Source organism: Moschus berezovskii, chromosome 2, assembly GCF_049115385.1.
Source record: "Moschus berezovskii isolate FMDL1 chromosome 2, NW_MosBer_1.0, whole genome shotgun sequence".
In the NCBI taxonomy this organism is placed as follows: Eukaryota; Metazoa; Chordata; class Mammalia; order Artiodactyla; family Moschidae; genus Moschus; species Moschus berezovskii.
In genome coordinates this window covers 99554419-99578564 of record NC_142461.1, presented here as the reverse complement: position 1 = coordinate 99578564, position 24146 = coordinate 99554419, and the positions used below count along the sequence as shown (strand labels likewise).

The window sequence follows — 24146 nt, the reverse complement described above, 5'->3', positions numbered from 1 at the left end:
TGCTGGGCTCGCCCAGTCTCTTGTATTCTGCTCTTTACTTTTCGGTTTCCTTTCCTTCTTGCCAGAGTGTTTCTTTCAGTGAAGGTTGGTGGGTCTTTGTTGAAAAATATTTATTTTGCTGCTGCTATTGAAAGAGTTTTATAGGTAATCGGATTATTCTAAGCTGATGTTTTGTCTCCTTAGCACTTTGATTGTATTGTTGTTTGATATTTTGTTTGTGAGGGATCTCGTCATTGTTTATCTTTTGTAGGTAATTTGCATTTTCTATATTTAGTCCTAAAAGTTTAAAGTGTTTTTTTTTTAATATTGAAGCCTTTAATTCACTTAGAATTAATTTTTTATGTAGTATAAGATAGGATTTCAATTTTATTTTATTTTTTGTCTTTGGAAACTCAGTTCTCTCAGTACCATTTATTTTATACGGTCTTTTCTTTTCTCCAGTGGACCTGAAATGAAACTTCTGTTTTTACACTAGTTCCATATATGAATGGATCTTACAGGCTTCTAATTCTGATTCATTGATTAATTTGTTTCTCTCAGACTCAGCTATTCTTCCTTTGTAATAAATATTGATGTCTGACTGGGCAAGATTTTTAGGTTATTCTTGGCTCCTTAATTGTCTGTGCACATTTTAGAATCAGATTGTCAAATTCTATAACTAATTTTGGAGTTTTGATAGGTATCATGGTTTTATATAGATCAATTTGAGGAAACCTGATATCTGTATGCTATTGAGCTTTCTTACTGACAGACTATCTCACTAGATAATTTTAAATTATTTTTTGTATTTCGATAAGGTCCTATATTTTTATGCATGTTTTATTAGATTTATTCCTTTGTAAAATGATTTTTCTTCTTTTATAGTTACTTTATTAAAAATACTGTTTTGAAGTTTATGCATAGCTGTGTGAAATAAATTTTTCTATGCAGTTATTACACTCAAACACTTTGCCAGCCTATATAATTTCTAATTATCTATAGATTATTTTGAGTTTCTCATGAAGATAGTAACTATCTATTAGGAATGATATTCAGCTCTTATTTTGCTATATTGGGTAAGGTCTATAATACAATGATGAGTAGAAACTAAACTAGTAGCATCCTTGCTTTCCTCTTGACCATAAAGGGAGTGCTTTTGATTCTTTCTTATCTCTAGGGATATACTTTTCATGTCAAGAAGGCTCCCTTCTGTACAAAGTTTTCTAGTCTTTTTTACAGTGCTTGTGTATTATCTTGAATCAGATACTTTTTTTTCTCTCTAAATGTTGAGATAGTCTTCTCATTTATTTTTAAAAATCTGTCAGTTTGGTGAATAACATTTAAATATTTTCTAATGTAAAAAAGGAAAGTTATGACCAACCTAGACAGCATATTAAAAAGCAGAGACATTACTTTGCCAACAAAGGTCCGTCTAGTCAAGGCTATGGTTTTTCCAGTGGTCATGTATGGATGTGAGAGTTGGACTGTGAAGAAAGCTGATCGCCGAAGAATTGATGCTTTTGAACTGTGGTGCTGGAGAAGACTCTTGAGAGTCCCTTGGAGTGCAAGGAGATCCAACCAGTCTATCCTAAAGGAGATCAGTCCTGGGTGTTCATTGGAAGGACTGATGCTAAAGCTGAAACTCCAGTATTTTGGCCACCTCCTGTGACGAGTTGACTCACTGGAAAAAACTCTGATGCTGGGAGGGATTGGGGATGAGAGGAGAAGGGGACGACAGAGAATGAGATGGCTGGATGGCATCACCGACTCGATGGACATGAGTTTGAGTGAACTCCGGGAGTTGGTGATGGACAGGGAGGCCTGGCGTGCTGTGATTCATGGGGTCGCAGAGAGTCGGACACGACTGAGCGACTGAACTGAACTGAACTGAACTGGAAAAACACCCTTGCATTTCTATAATAAATCCATAATTTACATAATTATAATAAGTATAACATAATTATGTAAATTGTGGTCATAATTTGTATTTTTTATATACTTGTAGATTTGGCCTGCTGACATTTTCTTTAGAATTGTTGAGGGTAACTTCATTTTACAGGTAGAATGGACTGTAATTTTCTTCTCTCAGACTATCTTTTTTTTATCTTCTTTTTTAGTTTTGGTATCGAATTTACTAGGCTCTTAGTATGAGCTGAGGAATCTCTTCCCCTTTTTGTCCTCTGGTAGAATTCTTGTAACACTATCTGAATCACCTGGCCTTGGAGTTCTTTTTGATGTGAATACTTCTAAACTCGGTTTTAGTTTCTTTATAAGACTGCTCAGGGTTTCTGCTTTTGTTTGTTTGTTTGCTTGAGCCAGCTTTATTGAATGATGTTTTTGCTAGTAAAGTTTTGAAATTTTCAAATTTATTGCACGAAGTTGATAATAAACATTCTATTTTCATCTTTTTTTTTCTAACAAGCTGTGCTTATGTCCCCATTTTCATTTGTACTGCTTTTTATGTCTTTTTTTTTCTTGGTAAATCTCTCTAGAAGATTTCCCATTTGGGGATCTTTTCAAAACCTAGTATTTCAATTTTGGTCAATTATTCATCTTTTCCTGGTTGCTTTTAAGGTGTTCTTTTGTCTTAACTGATCTACAGTTTCATCACAGTCTCATTAGGCTTGGATTCATTTCTAAATTTATCCTGCTGGGAACTTGCAGTGTCCTCAGTTTTTGTGACTTTCTTCGGTTTGGGGTGATTATCAGCTTGACCTCTATGAATATACCTTCCTCATCATTCCCTGGATAATCTTCTGAAACTCCTGCCAGGCACATTTCAGAGTTTTTTGATGTACCTTCCCTGCTTCTTAACCACCCTTTCAGATTTTGTATCACATTATGTTTTTGTTTAATTTTTTAATTGAAGTATAATTGATTTACAATCAATTACGTTAGTTTCTGGTATACAGCAAAGTGATTCCCTTATACATATATATGTGTATGTATCCACTATATCTACATTCTGTTTTCAGCTCTTTTCATTGTTATGTTATTTTTTAATTCCTTCCTAATATCTTCAGTAATGTTGTCTGTGTTCTGTATAGAATGTGTTCTTTCTATTGAGTTTTAAAAATTAATTTTTTATTTTCAAATAATTCTTTTTCATGCCTATCTTTTCTTCCTTTGTTTCAAATTTCTTGTTCTTAGGAACATCACATTTCTCTCTCAGAGGATTGCGAATACTCTTTATTTTAAAGTCTTTGAACACTTTTCTATTTTTATTTTGTTTGGAGAGAATTCATGTACTGATTATCAGTTTTGTTGTCTTTCTTATCATTAAACTTCTGTGGAGTTCTGGAGTGTGGATTTCCTGCTTCCCTTGGCCTCTCTGTGCCACTCAGTGTGAGTTGGGCAGTGGCCTCTGCTCTGCAACTCAAGACTTCCAGTACAGAGCCAGGTCTGGCAGCTTGGATGCCTTCCCTGGGGGCCAGTATGCAGCTTGGGTTGTGAGACTGCGTTCTTGTGCTCCTGCCCCTGTGGGTACATGCTTTCCATGAGCTATAGTCACCCTTAGCAGCTTTGTTCAGCCTCCTTTTCATGGTGGTAGAGCTTAACCAAGGTTCTTCTCTCAAGCAGGAAACCTGTCTGTCTCTGCCTCACATAGGGTCTGATTTTCTCCTGACTTCTTTCTTTTTCTCCAGGTCTAGTAGAACTTTGGGTTCATTCCTGTTCATCATCTTTAATTTCTATTGCCTTTCTAATCTTGTAATTGTGAGATTTCCAGCTCATCACTTGGGCTAGAAATGTCTGGGTCTGACCTATTAACCAGAGTCAGATTGGCTTCCCCGTCACGCAGTGACATTTAGTTTGTGCATCCTGCTACGTTAGTGTGCATCGTGTCTCACAAAAGTTCCTTGTGTGGCCACGACCTCTTCTTCAGAAACAATGGTCCCTTCTGAGCTAAATTTTCAGGGATTCCCTTCCTTGTGACCTATGATTCAAATGTTTGACATGAAAATAGCACGTCTAGCGGGCTAACTGAGGGAGCTGTTCTCTGATATTGTTTGTAGCCCTTGGGAAACATTTTGCTACATTAAACCTTTATTTTTTACTCTGGAACTTTTAGGACAGTTATCTATGAAAGCACTATAAAAGTAGTAAGTGTTAGTTGCTCAACCATGTCTTACCCTTTGTGACCCCACAGACTGTAGCCCATCAGGCTCCTCTGGCCATGGAATTCTCCAGGCAAGAATACTGGAGTGGGTAGCTATTCCATTCTCCAGGGGATCTTCCCGACCCAGGGTTCAAACCCAGGGTCTCCTGCATTGCACTACAGGAAGATTGTTTTCTGTCAGAGCCACCAGGGAAGCCCAGGAGGCATATAAGTAGTAAAATGCCATGGAAATGTTTATCTGTAAGTCTCATGGAGAATGAAAACATTGGAGACATATTCAACCAAATATCGAGTCTGTGACAGCTGAGTGTTGTTTCAGGAAGCCACCCTTTCATTTATTCATTTAGCCAACATTTAAGGAGCGACTTCAGTATGATAGGCACTGAACTAGGCATAGTGAGCTGAGCTGATGAGACCTAGTAAGGTTAGATCTCAACTATGCTTCAATTTTCTTCTAATAATCAGAGGTTGCTGCTGCTGCTGCTGCTAAGTCACTTCAGTCGTGTCCGACTCTGTGTGACCCCATAGACGGCAGCCCACCAGGCTCCCCCGTCCCTGGGATTCTCCAGGCAAGAACACTGGAGTGGGTTGCCATTTCCTTCTCCAATGTGTGAAAGTGAAAAGTGAAAGTGAAGTTGCTCAGTCGTGTCCGACCCTTAGAGACCCCACGGAATGCAGCCTACCAGGCTTCTCTATCCATGGGATTTTCTAGGCAAGAGTACTGGAGTGGCTTGCCATTGCCTTCTCCGAATCAGAGGTTAGATTTGTCCAAATACACCACTGTGATGTCAATAGACTGAAACAGACTTTGAGGAAAATAGGGAAGCTTCAATACAGACTAAAAGCTCTTAGTCACTTTGACACAGCTGCTCTTTACCCTGGTATTTTCTTGGTTTAAATGACGACATACTGAGATGACTGGGACAAATCAACAGATTTGATACTTAAAAACCTTAATTTTCACAGAAACTATTTGGCAAGCCCTGACTTTGTATTTATAGGTAGTAAGTACAGAAATACAACTTCCTCTTCTGCCTATAATTAGCTTTGAGTATTGATCTATCCTTATGCTCCCCAATTGGACTCTATTTTCTTGTAAGAGATAAACCTCTTTAAGAAAGAAAAAGGGCTTAGATATGCCAGATCCCTGCTGGTTCTGTACTTCCTGGTTTCCTGACTCTGACCTTCACATGACCTCAGGTTTACAAGAGCTATGATTCAGGTAGCCCAGCAGTCTTAGAGCCAGGTAGACTCTGTTATAGTATAGAAAGAACAAGGAATTAACTGAGTGAGGTATTTTATGTCTTTGACTTATTGATTACATATGATATTGACAGGCATAAGGAGTGCTGCTATATGTTACTGTTATCAAGGCTGAGAAAATCCTGCCCAGTGATTGTTCATTCCCTGAACCAGCCAGAGTCCCCCTTAAACATTTAATGACATTCTTGTAATATTTTCTTTTCCTTTAGTCTTCCCCTTCCAAATGTACTTTTCCCCCACTCTCCCATTTTAGCCTTCGTCTACCCCTTCCAGACTGATTTATACAAAGGACCACTTGTTTCTAACTAGGCTGCCTTTCCTTCCTGATAAATGTCCACAGGCAAATCTGAGTGGTGGGGGACCTAAATCTGGGGGCTTGCTGTGGGGACCTGAAGTGGCAAAGGAAGGGGTGGAATAAAAAGCAGAGAGAAGGGAGAAGGAGTCTTTTTGCCTTGTCAGGTGCCTTCTGCTTTGTTGACTTTCGATTCCCATCCACGGCCTGACTGTGGGTTAGGCCAGGCCTCATGTGCAGTCGTGACCATTACAACAGCCACTTCATCCCTCGCTGGGCCACTGTTCTCATGCACGGGGTAGCCAAGGAAGGAAGCAGTTAAGAAGTCAAGGACTGTTAAGAAATGTTCTAAGTTTAGCCCTCCAAGAAGATCTTTTAGAGCTGGTGAGCTTCCCTTTTTGTGTATAGAAAATAAATAGATATCCAGCAGAAAAGATAGTGACCCAGGCTTATAGAATGATGGTGATTTTTTTTAAAATAGAAATACAGTTGATTTACAATATTGTGTTAGTTTCAGATATACAGCAAAGTGATCCAGTTATACATACATATTTTTTTCAGATTTCTTTCTATTATATGTTACTATAAGATACTGAATGTAGTTCTCTGTGGTATACGATACATTCATGTTATCTATTTTATGTATAGTGATATGTATGTCTTTACCCTATATTCCTAATTTATCCCTCCCCTGCCCTGTTTCCCCTTTGATAAGCATGTTTGTTTTCTATGTCTGTGAATCTGTTTCTGTTTTATAAATAAGCTTATTGGTATCATTTTTTTAGGTTCCATATATAAGTGATATCATATAGTGTTTGTCTTTCTCTTTCTGACTTGCTTTTTGCTTAGTATGATAATCTCTAGGCCCATCCATGTTGCTGCAAATGGCATTATTTCATTCTTTTTCATGGCTGAGTAATATTTCATTGTATTATATGCACCACATCCTCTGTGTCCATTCAAAATGATTGTGGCATTTTTTTGAACATTTACTAAGCTGTATCCACTGTTCCACCAATTTTCATCTGCTACTGCTACTGCTCACTCCAGTACTGTTGCCTAGAAAATCCCATGGGTGGAGGAGCCTGGTAGGCTGCAGTCTGTGGGGTCGCTAAGGGTCGGACACGACTGAGCGACTTCACTTTCACTTTTCACTTTCACACATTGGAGAAGGAAATAGCAACCCACTCCAGTGTTCTTGCCTGGAGAATCCCAGGGACGGGGGAGCCTGGTGGGCAGACTGCTGCTAAGTCACTTCAGTTGTGTCCAACTCTGCGCGACCCCATAGATGTCAGCCCACCAGGCTCCCCCGTCCCTGGGATTCTCCAGGCAAGAACACTGGAGTGGGTTACCATTTCCTCTACTAATGCTTATAATCCTCGTGAAAATCCAAGGGTTTAGGTTCTGTTGTCCTCATGTTATAGATGAGACAAGCCTAGAGTTCAAAGTCTTGCCGAATCAGCTAGTAAATGGACAAAAACCCAAGCAATCTGCTTTTCCAACAATTTAAAATAAAAATAAACATAAATGTCATTGTTTCTATTATCTCTCGTCTCTATTGAAACAGTGTCATTGTTTCAATTTGTTGGTGCTACTAGACTATTTCTTGAGAAATTGGTGTTCCCAATATTCCCCTATTACACAGGAAAAAAAAATCTTTCAAATGAATGAGAGGGATTGTTAGTGCTAGAAAGAAATGAAAAAAATGAATTGACAAATCTGAACACCTGAAAGTACATTGCTATCTTCTCTGGGGTTTCCTAATAATTAGCACTTTTTTTCTTCTCAGCAAACCCTGAAGAAGAAATGGGTGGAGTTCAGATCTCTGCAGTTACAGGAACAGCGCCTGCTTCATGGTAAATGTGATTTCCGGTTCAGAAACCACACTTATATTTCATTCTTTCAGTACTTCTGTGTCTAAATTGTTTTAAGATTGTCATCATTACGAGAAAAAAATTGTCTAGCATGGGTCAAAAATAGTCTGTTTTCCTTTGGTTTGGCTTTTTGAGTGACCAGTGTATTTGGAGGAGGGGTAAGTCAAATGATGTCCCCTCTTCCATACACATAACACATGCACATGAAAACATGGACACACATGCATGCAAGCACACACTCGCAAGAAGCACCTGGGGATTTTAGAAGAGCAATATGAATGATTGCCTCATTTTCTTATTACTTAGGCAACTGAATTAAATTCCTGAAAATACCTATGGCTCAGGGGCTGTATAGTTCTGAGAAACTCTTGAAGCTGGAATGGTAGCATGCTTCTTGGGTGGAGCTTGTATTATTTGTTCAAATTGTGTAAATTACAATAATGCAGAGGTATTCTCTTTCATGGCCATCAACATTTCTTGTTAAGGATTTTTAAGACAGTAAATGGCTTCTCGCCATTCTGAGAAGAAGGGTTGAGTTTAAAATTTGTTGACTTGGCACTTACTGTGTGACCGGTATAACCTGAGGAATGAACTTATGTGTTCAAATAATGCACTGAAACCACTAGCTATGTGGGTGTGAAATATAGGTTATATCTTTGTTAGATAAGACTGACCTAAAGTCTCTATAACCTTACAATATCTGTTTGTTAAAGTGATCATCTGTTTATAGAAAAAAGATACATTTAATTCTTAATTAGGCACTAATTTATGACAGAAGTTTGTGTTCAAGTTCTTTCTTTTCAGAAAATGAAACATTTATGAGTTACTTCTCTATTTGTGTTTACAAAGTAATATTCTTGAAAATGTATAACAGGGTTTTTTTTGAGGGATCTGAAATTTGCTAACAAGTCAGAGGCACAAATATATGGCCACTTCCTGGATTTCTGTAGACTTCAGGGTGTTTGGGATATCTTTGCCTCCACTTGCAGAGGAGCATCCTAAAGGGGAGATGGGGTTTGACCTGATAAGTGTAGGCAGTTCTGTGGTTCTGTGGGCATGGCCTTATATAGACAAGGTCCTTTGTTCAGGATCAAGGAGATTGGCTCCTCATAAGCCCATTGTCTATATTTTTTGAGAGATTAAAAGAGTTCTTTAGTTTACTTTTTATAGAACTAGAATAAATATCCAGGGCGTGAGATTCTACAAGCCAAATGCTCTCCAGTCAAAAGACAGTCATCAACTTGTTGCCAGATGAAATAAAGTAGGTTTTGTTAACAAAAAAGAATGCATTATAACTGGTCACCACAGGGCTGACCCTACTCAACCTTGCAGATCAAATGGAAAAATAAACAAACAGTCTCTTTTAATATTGTCAACCAAGGGCAAAGGAGAGCAGCAGTAGAGACAATCAGCATGAGGTTAAAAAAACACACTTCTGAGTGTGTAATGTCCTATTACTTTTCCTGAAGCAAAGTCACCTTCAAATGATTTTTTTTTTTCTGGCTAGTATTACAAATAATCTCCTTTCTATTAGCAGCATACCAAACAACTCATATAGTGCAGAAGCAAGTGGGATATGAACAGGTTGTTGGTGTGAGATTAAAATTTGAGTTTGGAGAGCCCAAATGTAGGTTATAAAAGTTTGATGAAGAAATTCAGCCAAGCAGATAACATTCAATTTTTTCAAATGATCATTTATTTTAGAACAGGGATGTTTTCTGGGTACACTACCATTTCAAAGACTTTAAGTATTAAAGTATTCTAAGAATAAACTGGGAATATCGAGGCTCTAAGATAGCCTTTCTGTTCTAAACATCTTTGAATTCTCTAATAATCAGTCCGTAAGGTGCAGGTTTTATAACTGTGCTTTCCATACACTTCAAGTGACGTTATAATAATTTTACAATTATTAAAAAATGCAGTAACTAAAAATCAGAGGAACTAAAATAGAGAAAATCCACAAGAGGGCATTTCTCCAAGTTTATTCTTTGGAACCCATTTCTATGATGATTTTAATAAAAAGTGGCAGGGTCACTTCAATGTAAGAATTGATTCTTTTGGAAATTCAAAAGTTGCACTGGAATACTGTTAGATGAGTTGAACTGTCCTAATGTGAAGAATTTTGTTTCAATTTATTTAATCTAGACCATTTTTGTGACCATGGAATCCTTTACATGAAACTCATCCATAAACAAGGGTTTCCCAGGTGGCACAGTGCTAAAGAATCTGCCTACCAATGCAGGAGATGCAAGAGATGGAGGTTTGGTCCCTGGGTCAGGAAGATTCCCTGGAGTAGGAAATGGCAACCTGGTCCAGTATTCTTGCCTGGAAAACTCCATGGACAGAAGAGCCTGGCAGCCTACAGTCACAGGTTCACAAAGAGTCAAACACATCTGAGTAAAGACAAATAGCTTGAAAAATCATACTCTTAAGCTTATCAAATGATCTCATAGACCATCACTTATTTGTGCAAGCTTGGAGAAAAGAATTATTTACCTTTACTCTTTCTTGTGCTTTTCAAAGAGAAATTTTGATGTATTTACTTGTAAGAAGTGATGCTTAGATCTATTACACAGTAGGTTTTCTTTTCTGCATTCTAGGTGATGCAACTAACTGCCCAAGTTTGGAAAATATGGACATAGATGAATTCACATTGCTTGGACCCCTGCCTGGCCCAGCCCTCCTGGACCGGAATCGATTATCCAGTGCAAGCAGCTGTAAAAGCTGGCTGAGCTCCATGACGATAGACAGTGAGGATGGGTACCAGACCTGTGTGTCGGAAGACTCCAGTCGGGGAGCCTTCAGCCGCCAGACAAGCACAGATGATGAGTGCTTTGTCCCCAAGGAAGGAGATGATTTTCTGAAGAGGTCTTCTTCGAGGAGGAATCGGAGCATTAGTTCTGCCAGCAGTGGGTCCATGTCTCCTTTGTGCGAAGGTAACTTCTCAGGCATGTATGGGACCCTGCCCAGGAAAAGCAGAAGGGGAAGTGTCCGGAAACAGCTCTTGAAATTCATCCCAGGCCTTCACCATGCTGTGGAGGAGGAAGAGAGTCGCTTTTAATGGGTTGTCGTGCCCTTTCATATTAGCTTATTTCGTAAATATCCTCAGATTCCTTTAGATCAACTCCACCCAGCTTAGTGGGAAAGTGCCGATGGATTGCAAAACTGACATCTCATTTCACGGCAGTAGTGAACTTTATTTAAACTCTTGTACCACTATGTATGCTTCTGCAATCATTTTTAAACCAGAACGGTTCAAGTTCTAAGCAGGCAGTAGGAAAATTAAATAATAATAAATTACAAAATATAACAAATTAACTCAAGTGCCTGCTCATTTTAATGCTGCCTGTGAAGGCAAGGGTAATATTTATTTTCTAGATTAGTTGTGTGAAAAGTTGAGAACTTTTTAGAATCAAGTGTAAATAAGAAAGTCACAGAATGTAATTATTTGGAATACCTTCTGTAGATTAACTGATAGGCTACAAAACTTTGTATTTGCTTAAGCTCAGTAGACTATGGGGAGGCTTATTAATAGGTGATTTTGAATGTTTCTGTTCAAATTTATGGAAGATTAGAAGCGTAGATGATCATCAGCCCTTTTTTACATCCACAATGATAATAAAGCAGGAAGTACATTTAATAGGAGGATTTAAGCTTTATAAAAATCCATTGAAAGATGTTTTCTAAGATGGGTGCTAAAGAAGACTGTAATAAGGTCTTTTTTATTGATGGCCTAAACAAAATGGATGAGAATGTCTTTCTTACCTGATTCAACTTTTGCTCTTCCTAAACATTGATGACAAGTCTGGAACTCTCAAGATCCTACAGCCTTGTGATTTTTTTTTTTTTGAACAAATATCTAAAATTTGAAAAATTAGAGTTAGGAAAAAGATGTTCCTCCTGTGGAATTTCTTTGGCATTGCTCGTCACTCTGTGTTCTATATTCTTAGCAGTCATTGCCTCGGCACGCTCTTGTCTATTAGTTATGTTGGCATCACTTTACTCCTTACCTTTCAATCACATTTTCATTCAGTGCCCATTAAAGCTCATGATTTCTCTGTTCTGATGATACAGCTGCTTATTACCTATATTCTAGGGTAGATCATCTGGACAATGCAATATACGGTCCCTACTGATTGTGAATGCTGTGTGTGCATGTGTGTGTGTATGTGTGAGAGATGGATGACTCTGCAACTGATACACTTAAATAAACTGAGTAAAGAGTGACTCATTTTGAGAAAAAAAGAGATGAGGGCAAGGAAGCTTGTAAGGTAAGAAATAAATGACAAAATAAAATAGGAAAATATTTCTAATGGGACACACTTTCTATTAATTCTTTGAATTCAGGAGTGTCCAGTGGGCTCTGCATAAGAATCATAAATGTGAAGAGTAGAGCTTTCACAGGAACAATGGCAATCTTGTCTGTCATTTACTGAATGCATAATAGGTGAAAGATGTTGTCCATGCGATTCCAGAAATAAGCCTGTAGAGAGACCTTAGGCATATAGATAAGGAAGCAGGTATTCAGAGAAGCTCCCATGGTCACTGGGAGGGCTAATATTGGAAGCCAGTTTTCCCAGCTCTAGCTTACCTGCTTAGTCTCTCTGGATGTTGTTCACCTCTTTGCTGGTTCTGTGTAGTTACCACCACAGGACTACCATTTGCCCCAACCCCAATATTTAAAATGTACAATTGTAGATATTGCATGAATAAGGATATTGTAAACAGGAGAAAAAAACCCTATTTGGTAAATAGGAAGGCAACACGTATAAGGTGACTCTTCTCAGGTCTACAAGCAAGTTTTCAGATATAAGCACATAACTTATAATAACTACATGGTTCAGTTCAGTTCAGTTGCTCAGTTGTGTCTGACTCTCCGCGACCCCATGAATCACAGCACGCCAGGCCTCCCTGTCCATCACCAACTCCCGGAGTTCACTCAAACTCATGTCCACAGAGTCAGTGATGCCATCCAGCCATCTCATTCTCTGTCGTCCCCGTCTCCTCCCACCCCCAATCCCTCCCAGCATCAGAGTCTTTTCCAGTGAGTCAACTTGTAGGAAGGCAACATATATAAGGTGACTCTTCTCAGGTCTACAAGCAAGTTTTCAGATATAAGCACATAACTAATAATAACTACATGGTTAGCAATACATTTATTTTCAACAGGGGCTTGCAAATCAATTATCATTGGACAGATATTGCTTATTTCTCACCACAGACTAGAATTGTTATGTTAAAGATCTGCTTACACGAGTGTAGCATTTTCTGTTAATCCTTTTTCACCAAGTCCAGGGGCAAAAATACTATATTTATTTTAGGAAAGATGATTTTAAAGTATTCCACATGAACAATGTTTTAAGAACTACCGCAGTTCATCTGGAAAAGCAGAAAACATGTCATTTGCTTTTCTGTGGTTTTAAGTGTTAAATATAGTATGATACCATCTTACAGTAAACATCAAACCCAAAATGGTAGAGGGAAGAAGCACAGCATGTTGCACTGTCAACTGCGATAAGAAGCATGAGAGTCGAGTTAGATATGTTCTGGAAAAAAGGCTAAGCATTTTTTAACCAAAGTACAGGAAGGAAGGGTATCTCATGTTTTGTGTGTTCACAAGTTGTAAGAAACCTGTTGCTGAATGGAAATGTGGGTAAATTTCTCATAGCATAGTTTTTCAACCTGAATCTGATCTCAGTGGGGCTTTAGAAGATGTCATTTCTCTAATTTTCTGGTGCACGGTGACCACAGTGACTTACTTTGATATAATTTATTGCGAAAAGTGAAGAGTTTTTTTTAACCCCAAAGTTGTCAAATATGTAATATTGGTGAATTTATTAACTGACAATTTGTTATGAAAATGCATTTTTCTAATATGGCTTTGATTGATAAATCAAATTTGAATCAAACCTATTAGGTATCACTCTTGGCATGTGACTATAGGAACACCACCATGTCAAACAGGTTGGAACTATATTTTTTGAAATGACTTTTATTTATCCTTTCTACTTCTTAATGCTTTTCCATCTTAGTGCATGATACAAACAATATTAAAAATCCTAGTCTGAACTGAAGATCAAACTTGGAAACAGCTTGTGTATACTAATCATAAAGTATAAATATTTCTGGATGTATACAGTCTAAGCATAGTAAATAATACATAACAACTATACTATACTTTGGATCACAAAATTATTGGTGCTTTGTATCCAATTCCTTACAGAACTATGGGCAATAAAATAAAATTTTGACACCTTTCTGAAATAAAGAATGCTACTCTTCAATGACAGAACTTTCTGCTGTGTCTCTCTGTCTTTACTTACTTTAAATGAAATGGAATTTAAAAAAATCTAGAGTGACCTATTAACACCTACCTCTTTGAGGTTATTAAAATATATTATCTATTTAATTGAGGTTTTGCACTTGTATTCGCTTTTGGTTGTTGTTTGACAAATTGCTGCAAACATAGAGGTTTAAAACATATTTATTATCTCAAAGGTTTGTAGGTCAGGAGTATGGGCAATGTTTAGCTGGGCCTTCTTGAAATGAATCAGGACCCTGTGGTCCTTGACCCCCATCCCTGCAACATCCTCTGCCTGCTTTTGTCTGTGGAAAACTTCAGTCACAGAATAAGTTTAATCAGAGAAATGAAAATGTAGGAACAAAGGAAAACACTCAAAGGAGATCAAATAATAATAATGTCGTCATTAAAACATAGTTCAGGACCTTTATTTCCTTCTCAAGGACTATAGATAATATTCTGAACCATATTCCAGGAGCTGTCTTATAGATACTATAACACCAGGTGAAAAAACTAACTACATGATGACCAGACTATACCCATTACATAAGCTGCCACAATTCCAAGAATTGGACTCAAAGAAATGGGAGGAAACAGACCCTGGAACTGAAAATTAATTGTACCTAGAACAACCAACTTGACATTGGTTAGACTACTGATGACCAATTTGAAGATGGCTGTCAAAGATGACTGTGCTGTTTCTGTATGTAACCTCATTTCTGTCTCTAAAAGCTCTTGCCCCTCTGGTTGTGTGTGTGGGGTCTGCCAGTTGTCGGGGGGTACAGCTTTTGGACAGATGTCCACCCACCACCCCCCTAGTTGCTGGCATCTGAAATAAAGCAAGGTTTCCTTTCCGTCAAACTGGCCTGTTTATTGGCTTTTGAACTGTGGGCAGAGAGACCCCACACTCTGTAACATCCTCAGAGTTTCACAGAGCAGCAATCATGATGTCACCCAGGACTGAGTTCTTATCTACAGGCTTGACTGGGGAAGGATTTCCTATCACAGTTCCTCAGGGTTGTTGTCAGAAGCATTCTTATAGCAATAGGTTTCATGGCAACTTGCTTATCAAAACCCAGAAATAGAGAGAAAGAGATACTACAAGCATTAGTTGCTCAATCATGACCAACTCTTTGTGACCCCATGGACTGAAGCCTGCCAGGTTCTTCTGTCCAGCAAATTCTCCAGGCAAGATACTGAAGGGGGTAGCCATTTCCTTCTCCAGGAGATTTTCCCCATCTCAGGGATTGAACCTGAGTCTCCCACATTGCAGGCAGATTCTTTACCATCTGAGCCACCAGGGAAGTGAGACAGAGTCTAAATAATGCAGTGTAACCAGACTGACACCCCAGTACCTTTGCCATAGAACAGAACAGAATCACAAGAGTTATATCCTATCAATTGTGCCATCTATTTGTAAGATACAAGTCACAGGACTGACCCACACTCACAAAGCTGGACTTACACAAAGGCATGAACATCAGGAGGAGGGGATTGGGAGCTACCTTAGAAGCTATTCACAACACTATTCAAGGAGTTCACAAATTGGTAATTTAAGATACTGAGTTTTCTCTAAACTTCTTTGAGCAAATAGTGTGAATGTCACAATATTAAATTTTTACATGGAAAAATGTTAAGATTAACGACTTTTTAAATTAAAGAAATTGGCCACGATTGTATAACCAGCCAAAAAGCTGAGGAGGAAACTATATCCAGCTCTATTACAGACCTCCCAGCTTTGTCCCCCACCTGCATGAAATTACAGGTTTTAAAAGAATGTTGAAGAGTAAACCAGTTACTTCCTTCTAAATTCTGCTCAGGGAATCTGAATGTATTTAATTCACTGATTGATATGCTGGACTTTATCAAGTCTATGTGGATACATCTTTATGAGCAGATGAAATCCACAGAAAAGCAAAACTTTCATAATCAAAACTATGAAACACAAAATGATATGATTAACTATGAGCAAATTGTCAGGTGATCTTGCAAATAGCACATTTATTAAAACTTGGGAAAATAAGACAGTTTGAAGAATAGAAAGCACGTATATCTTAGGAATAGAGGATAAGCCCCACAACTTGATAAAGAGCATCTATAACAACCCTACAGCCAGCTAATATTATGATATGAGAAATTGGATGCTTTCCCCCTAAGATGAGGTACAAAGAAAGGATATCCCCTCACCACTTCTATTTACTACTATATTGAAAATCCTAGTTAGTTCACTAAGACGAGGAAAGGAAATAAGAGATACAAATTGGGAAGGAAGACATGAAATTGCCTTTGTTTTCAGATAATATGGTTGTCAATGTGGGAAATCCCCCCAAATGAAAAACAAACATTCTGAAACTAATAAGTGAGTATAGCAAGGTTACAGGACACAAATCACTATACAAAAATACGGTAACTGATTTCCTGTATACAAGAAATGAACAACTAGGATTTTAAACTCAACTATCAATACTGTTCACAATAGTACCAAAAAATGCACAGGTATAAACTTGATAAAAACAGGTACAGATCTATACAGATCTATTTATATCTCAATGTTGATGAAATAAATCCAAGAAAATCTAAATAGATATTCTGTGTTCATGGATTGAAAGACTCAATAGTGTTGATATTGGTTCTTCCTAACTTAATCTATAGATTCACTGACATCCCAATCAACATTCCTGCAAGCTATTTTGTAATTATTGAGAAACAGATTTTAAAATTTCTATGAAAAAGTAAAAGCTAGAATAGCCAATGTAACACCAAAGAAGAAGTATAAGAAGGAGGAGGAGAAAGAGAAGAAGATGAAAATTAGAAAAACAATTTCTATAAATCTATAATGATTGAGACAACATGGTTTTGGCAAAAGAATAGACTTGTAGATCAATGAAACAGATTAAAGTACCCAGATATAGACCTGCACAAATATAGTCACTGATCTTTGACAAAGAAGTAAATGTAGTTTCATGGAGAAAGGACAGTATTTTCAAAAATGGTTCTTGAACAATTGGACATCCATATGCAAGACTTTACACATTTCATGAAATTAACTTAAATGAATCATAGACCTAGATGCAGAGCATAAAAGTATAAAATTTCTGGATGATGACATAGGAGAACATCTAGGTAACCTTGGGTTTGATGATAACTTTTTACATACACCTAAAAGGTGATTTGTAAAAGAAAAAACTGATATATTGCATTTTATTAAAATTAAATACTTCTACTTTAGGAAAGATACTGTTAAAAGGATCAAAAGAAAAATCTTACACTGGGAGAAAATATTTGCAAAACACATATTTGAAAAAGAACTTGCATCCAAAATATAAAAAGAACTTTTAAAATTCAAAAATAAGAATGCAAACAACCCAATTAAAGCATGCTCAAAAGATGTGAGCAAGCACATCTCCAAAGATGGTATGTAGGTGGCAAATAAGTGCATTAAAAGAGCTCAATATCATTTGTCACTTGGGATTTACAAATTAAATTTAACTTACAAATTAAATCCCAAGTAGTAACAAGATACTACTCCATGGATGTTAGGATGACTAAAATCCAGATAAATGACAATATAAATTGCTGGCAAGGATGTGGACTAACAGGAATATTCTTTCATTGCTGATGGGAATGCAAACTAGTATAGTGCTTTGGAAGACAGTTTGGTGGTATTTTTACAAAGCTAAACATAATTTTACCGTATGATCTAGCATTTGCACTTTTAGGTACAGACATACCTTGCTTAATTGCACTATATTTTGTTACACTTCAAAGATATATATATATATTTTTAAATTGAAGGTCTTTAAAAAAATTGAAGGCAACCCACATTAAGCAAGTCTATCAGCAAACTTCATTTGCTTACTTCGTGTCTCGGTGTCACATTTTGCGAATTCTTACAATATTTAAATTTTTTCATTACTATTATATTTTATATTTGTTATGATGATCTGTGATCAGTGATCTTTGATGTTATTACCGTAGTTGCTTTGAGCTGCCACAAACTGTGTTCATATAAGATGGCAAACTTAATTGATAAATGTTATGTATATTCTGACTGTTCCACCAACCAGCTGTTCCCCCATCTCTTCAAATTGCCTCAGGCTTCCCTATTCTCTGTGATACACACTATTGAAATTAGGTCAGTGAATAACTCCACAATGGGCCTCTAAGTGTTCAAGTGAAAGGAAGAGTCACACACCTTCTCCTTTAAATCAAAAGCTAGAAATGATAGAGCTTAGTGAGGAAGCCATACTGAAAGTTGAGATAGGTCAAAAGTTAGGTCCTTTTCCTGAATAGTTAGCCAAGTTGTGAATGCAAAGGGAAAAAAAATAAGGACATTAAAGGTGCTACTAGAGTGAACACGTGAATAAGAGAATGAAACAGTGTTATTGATGATATGGGAAAAGTTTGAGTGGTCTGGATAGAAGCTCAAACTAGCCACAATATTTCATTAAGCCAAAGCCTAATCCAGAGCATTCATTAATTCTATGAAGGCCAAGAGATATGAGGAAGCTGCAGAAGAAACATTTGAAGGTAGTAAAAGTTGGTTTCTGAAGTTTTAAGAAAGAAGCCATCTCTATAACATCAAAGTGCAAGGTGAAGAAGCAATGCTGATGCAGAAGCTGCAGCAAGTTATTCAGAAGATCTAGCTAAGATCATTAATGAAGGTGATTACACTAACCAATAGATTTTCCATGTAGATGAGCTTTATTGGAGAAGATTCCATCCAGGACTTTCATAGCTAGAGAGGAGAAGTCAATGCCTGACTTCAAAGCTTCAAATGACAGACTGACTCTCTTGTTAGAGGCTCATGCAGCAACTGACTTTAAGTTGAAACCATTCTGAAAATTCTAGAGCCCTTCAGAAGTATGTCAAACTACTTTGCCTGTGCTCTATCAATGGAAAAATACAGAGCTTACATGACAGAACATCTGCTTATAACATGGTTTGCTAACCATTTTAAACTCACTGTTAAGACCTACTGTTCAGAAAAAAAAGATTCCTTTCAGAACATTACTGCTCACTGACAATGTGTCTGGTCACCCAAGAGCTCTGTTGGAGATATCCAGTGAGATTCATGCTGTTTTCATGCCTGCTAACACAACCTTCATTGTGAAGCTCATGGATCAAGGAATAATTTTGACTTCTAAGTCTTATTATTTAAGGAATACATTTTGTAAGGCGGTAGCTGCCATAGATAGTAATTCTTCTCATGGACCTGGGCAAAGTAACTTTAGGGAAACATTTGCCATTCTAAATGCCATTCAGAACAACTATGATACATGGGAAGAGGCTAAAATATGAAGATTAGCAAGAGTTTGGAAGAAGTTAATTCCGCCCCCTGTAGGTGATTTTGAGGGGCTCAAAACTTTAGTAGAGGAGATAGCTGCAGATTTGGTGGAAATAGCAAGAAAATCTGAAGTAGAAATGGAGCCTGAAGGTGTGTCTGTAATGCTGCAATCTCATGATAAAATTTTAATTAACGAGGAGTTACTTCTTAGAGATGAGCAAAGAAAGTGATTTATTGAGGTGAAATCTACTTCTGGTCATGATGCTATGAAGATTGTTGAAATGACCATGAAGAATTTAGCATGTTACATAAACTTATTTGATAAAGCAGCAGTAGGGTTTGAGAGGACTGACTCCAATTATGAAAGAAGTTCTACTATTGGTAGAACGCTATCAGATAGCATTGCATGTTATAGAGAAATCATTCCAAAAAGGAAGAGTCAATCGATATGGCAAACTTTATTTCTGTCTTATTTTAAAAAATTCCATAGCTCTCCTAACTTTCGACAGTCACCACCATGATCAGTCGGCAGCCATCAACATCAAGGCAAGACACTCCACCTACAAAAGCATTACAATACACTGAAGGTACAGATGATGGTTAGCACTTTTTAGTAATAAAGTATTTTTAAATTAAGCTGTATTAATTCGTGGATAATTTTAATCCTATTCTTTTTTGTTAACTAATTAGCTTATTTATTTATTTTTGATTGCACTGGGCCTTTCTCTAGTTGAGGTGATCTGGGGCTAGTCTTCATTGCAGTTCATGGGCTTCTCATTATGGTGACTTCTCTTATTGTAGAGCATGGGCTCTAAGTGCACGGGCTGTAGTGATTACAGCATGTGGACTCATTCTGCTGCATGTAAAATCTTCCCTGACCAGGGAATCAAGCCTGTGTCCCCTGCATTGGCAGGCATATTCTTCTCCACTGTACCGCCAGGGAAGTCCCATTGGCCATTGTTTTAAATAATGATATTGCACAATCAATAGACAGCCATATAGTTTAAAATGGACTGGGAAACCAAAAAAATCATGTAACTCTATTGTGCTGTTTACTTTATTCAGTTCAGTTCAGTTCAGTTCAGTCGCTCAGTCATGTCCGACTCTCCGCGACCCCATGAATCGCAGCACGCCAGGCCTCCCTGTCCATCACCAATTCCCGGAGTTCACTCAAACTCATGTCCATTGAGTCGGTGATGCCATCCAGCCATCTCATTCTCTGTTGTCCCCTTCTCCTCCCGTCCCCAAACTTTCCCAGCATCAGAGTCTTTATTAGGGCTTCCCAAATGGTGCTAGTGCACGCCTACCAATGCAGGAGACACAAGAGTCGCAGTTTCAATCCCTGGGTCGGGAAGATCCCCTGGAGAAGGAAATGGCCACCCACTCCAATATTCTTCCCCGGAGAATCCCATGGACGGAGAAGCCTGGCAGGCTGCAGTCCGTAGAGTTGCGGAGTTGGACACAACTGAAGTGACCTAGCATGCACACATTTACTTTATTTCAGAGTCTGGAACTGAACCTGCAGTATCTCCTAAGTATGCCTATATTTGGGGCACCCCACTCCAGTATTCTTGCCTGGAAAATCCCATGGACAGAGGAGGAGCCTGCTGGGCTGCAGTCCATGGGGTCGCTAAGAGTTGGACACAACTGAGCGACTTCACTTTTACTTTTCCCTTTCACACATTGGAGAAGGAAATGGCAACCCACTCCAGTGTTCTTGCCTGGAGAATCCTAGGGACGGGGGAACCTGGTGGGCTGCCGTCTATGGGGTCACACAGAGTCAGACATGACTGAAGTGACTTAGCAGAAGCAGCAGCATGGTACTCAAGATGGTAAGAATCTGCCTGCACAGTGGCAGACCCGGGTTCAATCCCTGGGTCAGGAAGATCCCCTGAAGAAGGCAAACCGCCCCTGTTTTCTTGCCTGGTAGAGGAGCCTGGCAGGCTACAGTCCATGAGGTCGCAAACGGACACGACTGAGCGACTAACACTTTCACTTTTTTCATGCTTATATTTACCTAATTGACTTGAAAACTTATGTCCTCACAAAAAAAAGCAAAAACAAATATTTGTGGCAGTTTTATTCTCAATCACAGAAAAAAACTGGAATGATCTGAAATGTCCTTTAATAGGTTAATGGATAAACAAACAGTGGAATATTATTCAACTATTGTAAAAATGAGCTATCAAGCCAGGAAAAGTCTTGATGAACCTTAGATACATGTTGTTTAGTGAAAGAATCTAGTCTGAAAGGGTTACATACTGTATAGTTCCACTTATATGACATTCTGGAAGAGACAATGCTGTAGTGATTGTGAAAAGATCAGTGGCTTGCAGGGGTTTTGGGGGGTGGTGTGGGGTGTTTGGGTGTGTGGAGAAGGTTGAATAGATAGAGCACTTGTGAATTTTATAGCAGTCTCTTAGTCTACCCGGGTTATCGAAATAAAATACCACAGACTAGGTGGTGAAACAACAGATATCTGTTTTTTATCTATTATTTCCCAGATATCTCTTTTTTTTTCATAGTTCCGGAGGCTGACTGCCTCGCGGAGCCTTGGGGTAGGGAAGCTGTATGATGACAAAGCCACTTGCAAGCCAAGAAAAGAACTTTAACCCAAAACTGAACCCTCCCCAAATTGATCTTGGACTAGTTCTGGAACCAGAATCCAGAACAAAGAGAAAAATTTCTGTTGCATATACTACCCAGTCTGTGGAATTTTGTTGTGGGAGCTGAGGAGACTAAGAACAGCAAACAACTCTGTATGACATTATAATTATGAATATATGACACTATGCATTTGTCAATACCTATAGAATTTTCAGCACAAAGAATGACTCAATGTATGCAAATTATTAAAACCCACTTAGAAGGTTGGGGGATCCCAGAATTGAATGCAGAATGTGACAAGTCAATCTAACAGTATTAATAATGTATGAAACAACTTACTTAAGAAAGTGGAAGGAAAAGAAGCTGACCTAAGTAACTTTGGAAATGACTTAAGTCTATAATATTAAGGGCATGAAAAAAATGACACAAAAACATTATACTCTAACTGAAACAGTTGTTTCCCATGGGAGTGATAGTTAAACATTATGATACAGGTAAACATGTATATTGTAATTAAACTATTAATAAATAAACGGCTGATTATGGGAACCAGGCTTTTCACTGTTAGAGTGAAAATTTATAGATAAGCAACAGAAGAAGCTAGAATGATTCATATGGAAAAGGTAACTAGAGTTGGAGACATTAGAATTTACCCACTATAATATCAATATAGATATAGATGATTATACAGAGAAATACTTATAGATATGTTATCAGTTCAGTTCAGTTCAGTTGCTCAGTCGTGTCCAACTCTTTGCAACCCCATGAATCACAACACGCCAGGCCTCCCTGTCCATCACCAACTCCCGGAGCTCACTCACACTCATGTCCACAGAGTCGGTGATGCCATCCAGCCATCTCATTCTCTGTCGTCCCCGTCTCCTCCCACCCCCAATCCTTCCCAGCATCAGAGTCTTTTCCAGTGAGTCAACTCATCGCATGAGGTGGCCAAAGTATTGGAGTTTCAGCTTTAGCATCAGTCCTTCCAATGAACACCCAGGATTGATCTCCTTTAGAATGGACTGGTTGGATTTCCTTGCAGTCCAAGGGACTCTCAAGAGTCTTCTCCAACACCACAGTTCAAAAGCATCAATTCTTCGGTGATCAGCTTTCTTCACAGTCCAACTCTCACATCCATACATGACCATGGGAAAAACCATAGCCTTGACTAGATGGACCTTTGTTGGCAAAGTAATGTCTCTGCTTTTTAATATGCTGTCTAGGTTGGTCATAACTTTCTTTCCAAGGAGTAAGCGTCTTTTAATATACATGGGTTAATATACACACACATATTAACTTGCTCTGTCAGCTGAGAGGGCCCAGAAACAAAGATATCCTGGTAGCAATGAGCACGCCTAATACTAAGATCTTGGTTTCTAATACAATCCTCCAACAAAAGAAACTAGCATTCCCTGGAAAAATAACTGATTCTAGGATTGGTGCAAGAAATGTACAAAAAGATCCTCAAGTGTTTTATAGTGCTAGAAAATAAGGAAGTATTAAAGAAAAAGAAAAAACCTCACAGTGATGGGAATATATCGGAGACATAGAAACCAATTGAAAAAGGTTCCAGTGACCAACTATGGAACACTTTGAGCAACAAAATAAAAGAATAGTAGATTGTAGCCCAAAATACAAAATAAATATCCTTGCATGAGTCCATCCATACTGATATAAATAGATGACTGAATAAATAATAAATAGGGTAAAGAGACAAATCTCCTGTGTGAAAGGATTCCATGTAATTAATGTACTCTACTTTCAAGGAAGTGAAGCAGAAGTCCTATTCCTTAAGCGTGGTGACTTCCTTCCAAAGAGTATAAGGTAGAAAGAGGAGGAAAAAAGGTAACTAAACAGAAGAGATACTTGATAAACATTATTTCAGTCAGATGCTCAAGATCAGCATCAGTAAGGATAGGGCATTTTGATAATATGTATACTTGATATGACATGGTGCAAATGGCACTTTACCTCTGTGTTCTTCCTCCCCCAAATCTATACCCTGAATCTAATAGCAAGAAAAACACCCCCCCCAAAAAAAAAATCATAGTTAAAAGATATTCTACAAAATGCCAACTGGTACTTCTCAAAACTGTCAAGGTTATCAAAACAAGTGAAGTCTGAGAAACTGTCATAGCCAAGGGTAGCTTATGTAGATATGATGAATAAATAGAAAGTGATATCCAAATAACATCCTGGAACAGAAAAGGACATTAGGTAAAAGAAATTCTGAATAAAGTATGGACATTAGTTAATGTCCATTAAATTCCATTTATGTGGCTAATGTAATAACATATTAATATTGGTTCATTAAATATAAGAAATGTACCATACTAATGTATGATGTCAGTAAGAAGAGAAACTCGGTGCAAGGTATAGAGGATCTCTGTATACAATCTTCACAATTTTTCTGTAGACATAAAATT

General features: G+C 37.9%; 1 protein-coding gene across 1 annotated transcript in view; it reads left to right on the top strand.

Moving 5' to 3' along the window:
• Nucleotides 1-13817, top strand: part of CYTIP (cytohesin 1 interacting protein) — a 31626-nt gene extending 17809 nt beyond the window's left edge. Inside the window, exons 7-8 of the mRNA XM_055397824.2 lie at nt 7441-7507; nt 10126-13817. Coding sequence (XP_055253799.1) covers nt 7441-7507; nt 10126-10586 — 528 coding nt within the window. The 3' untranslated portion in view covers nt 10587-13817. The remainder of the gene's footprint in view (nt 1-7440; nt 7508-10125) is intronic.
• Nucleotides 13818-24146: the final 10329 nt, after the last annotated feature.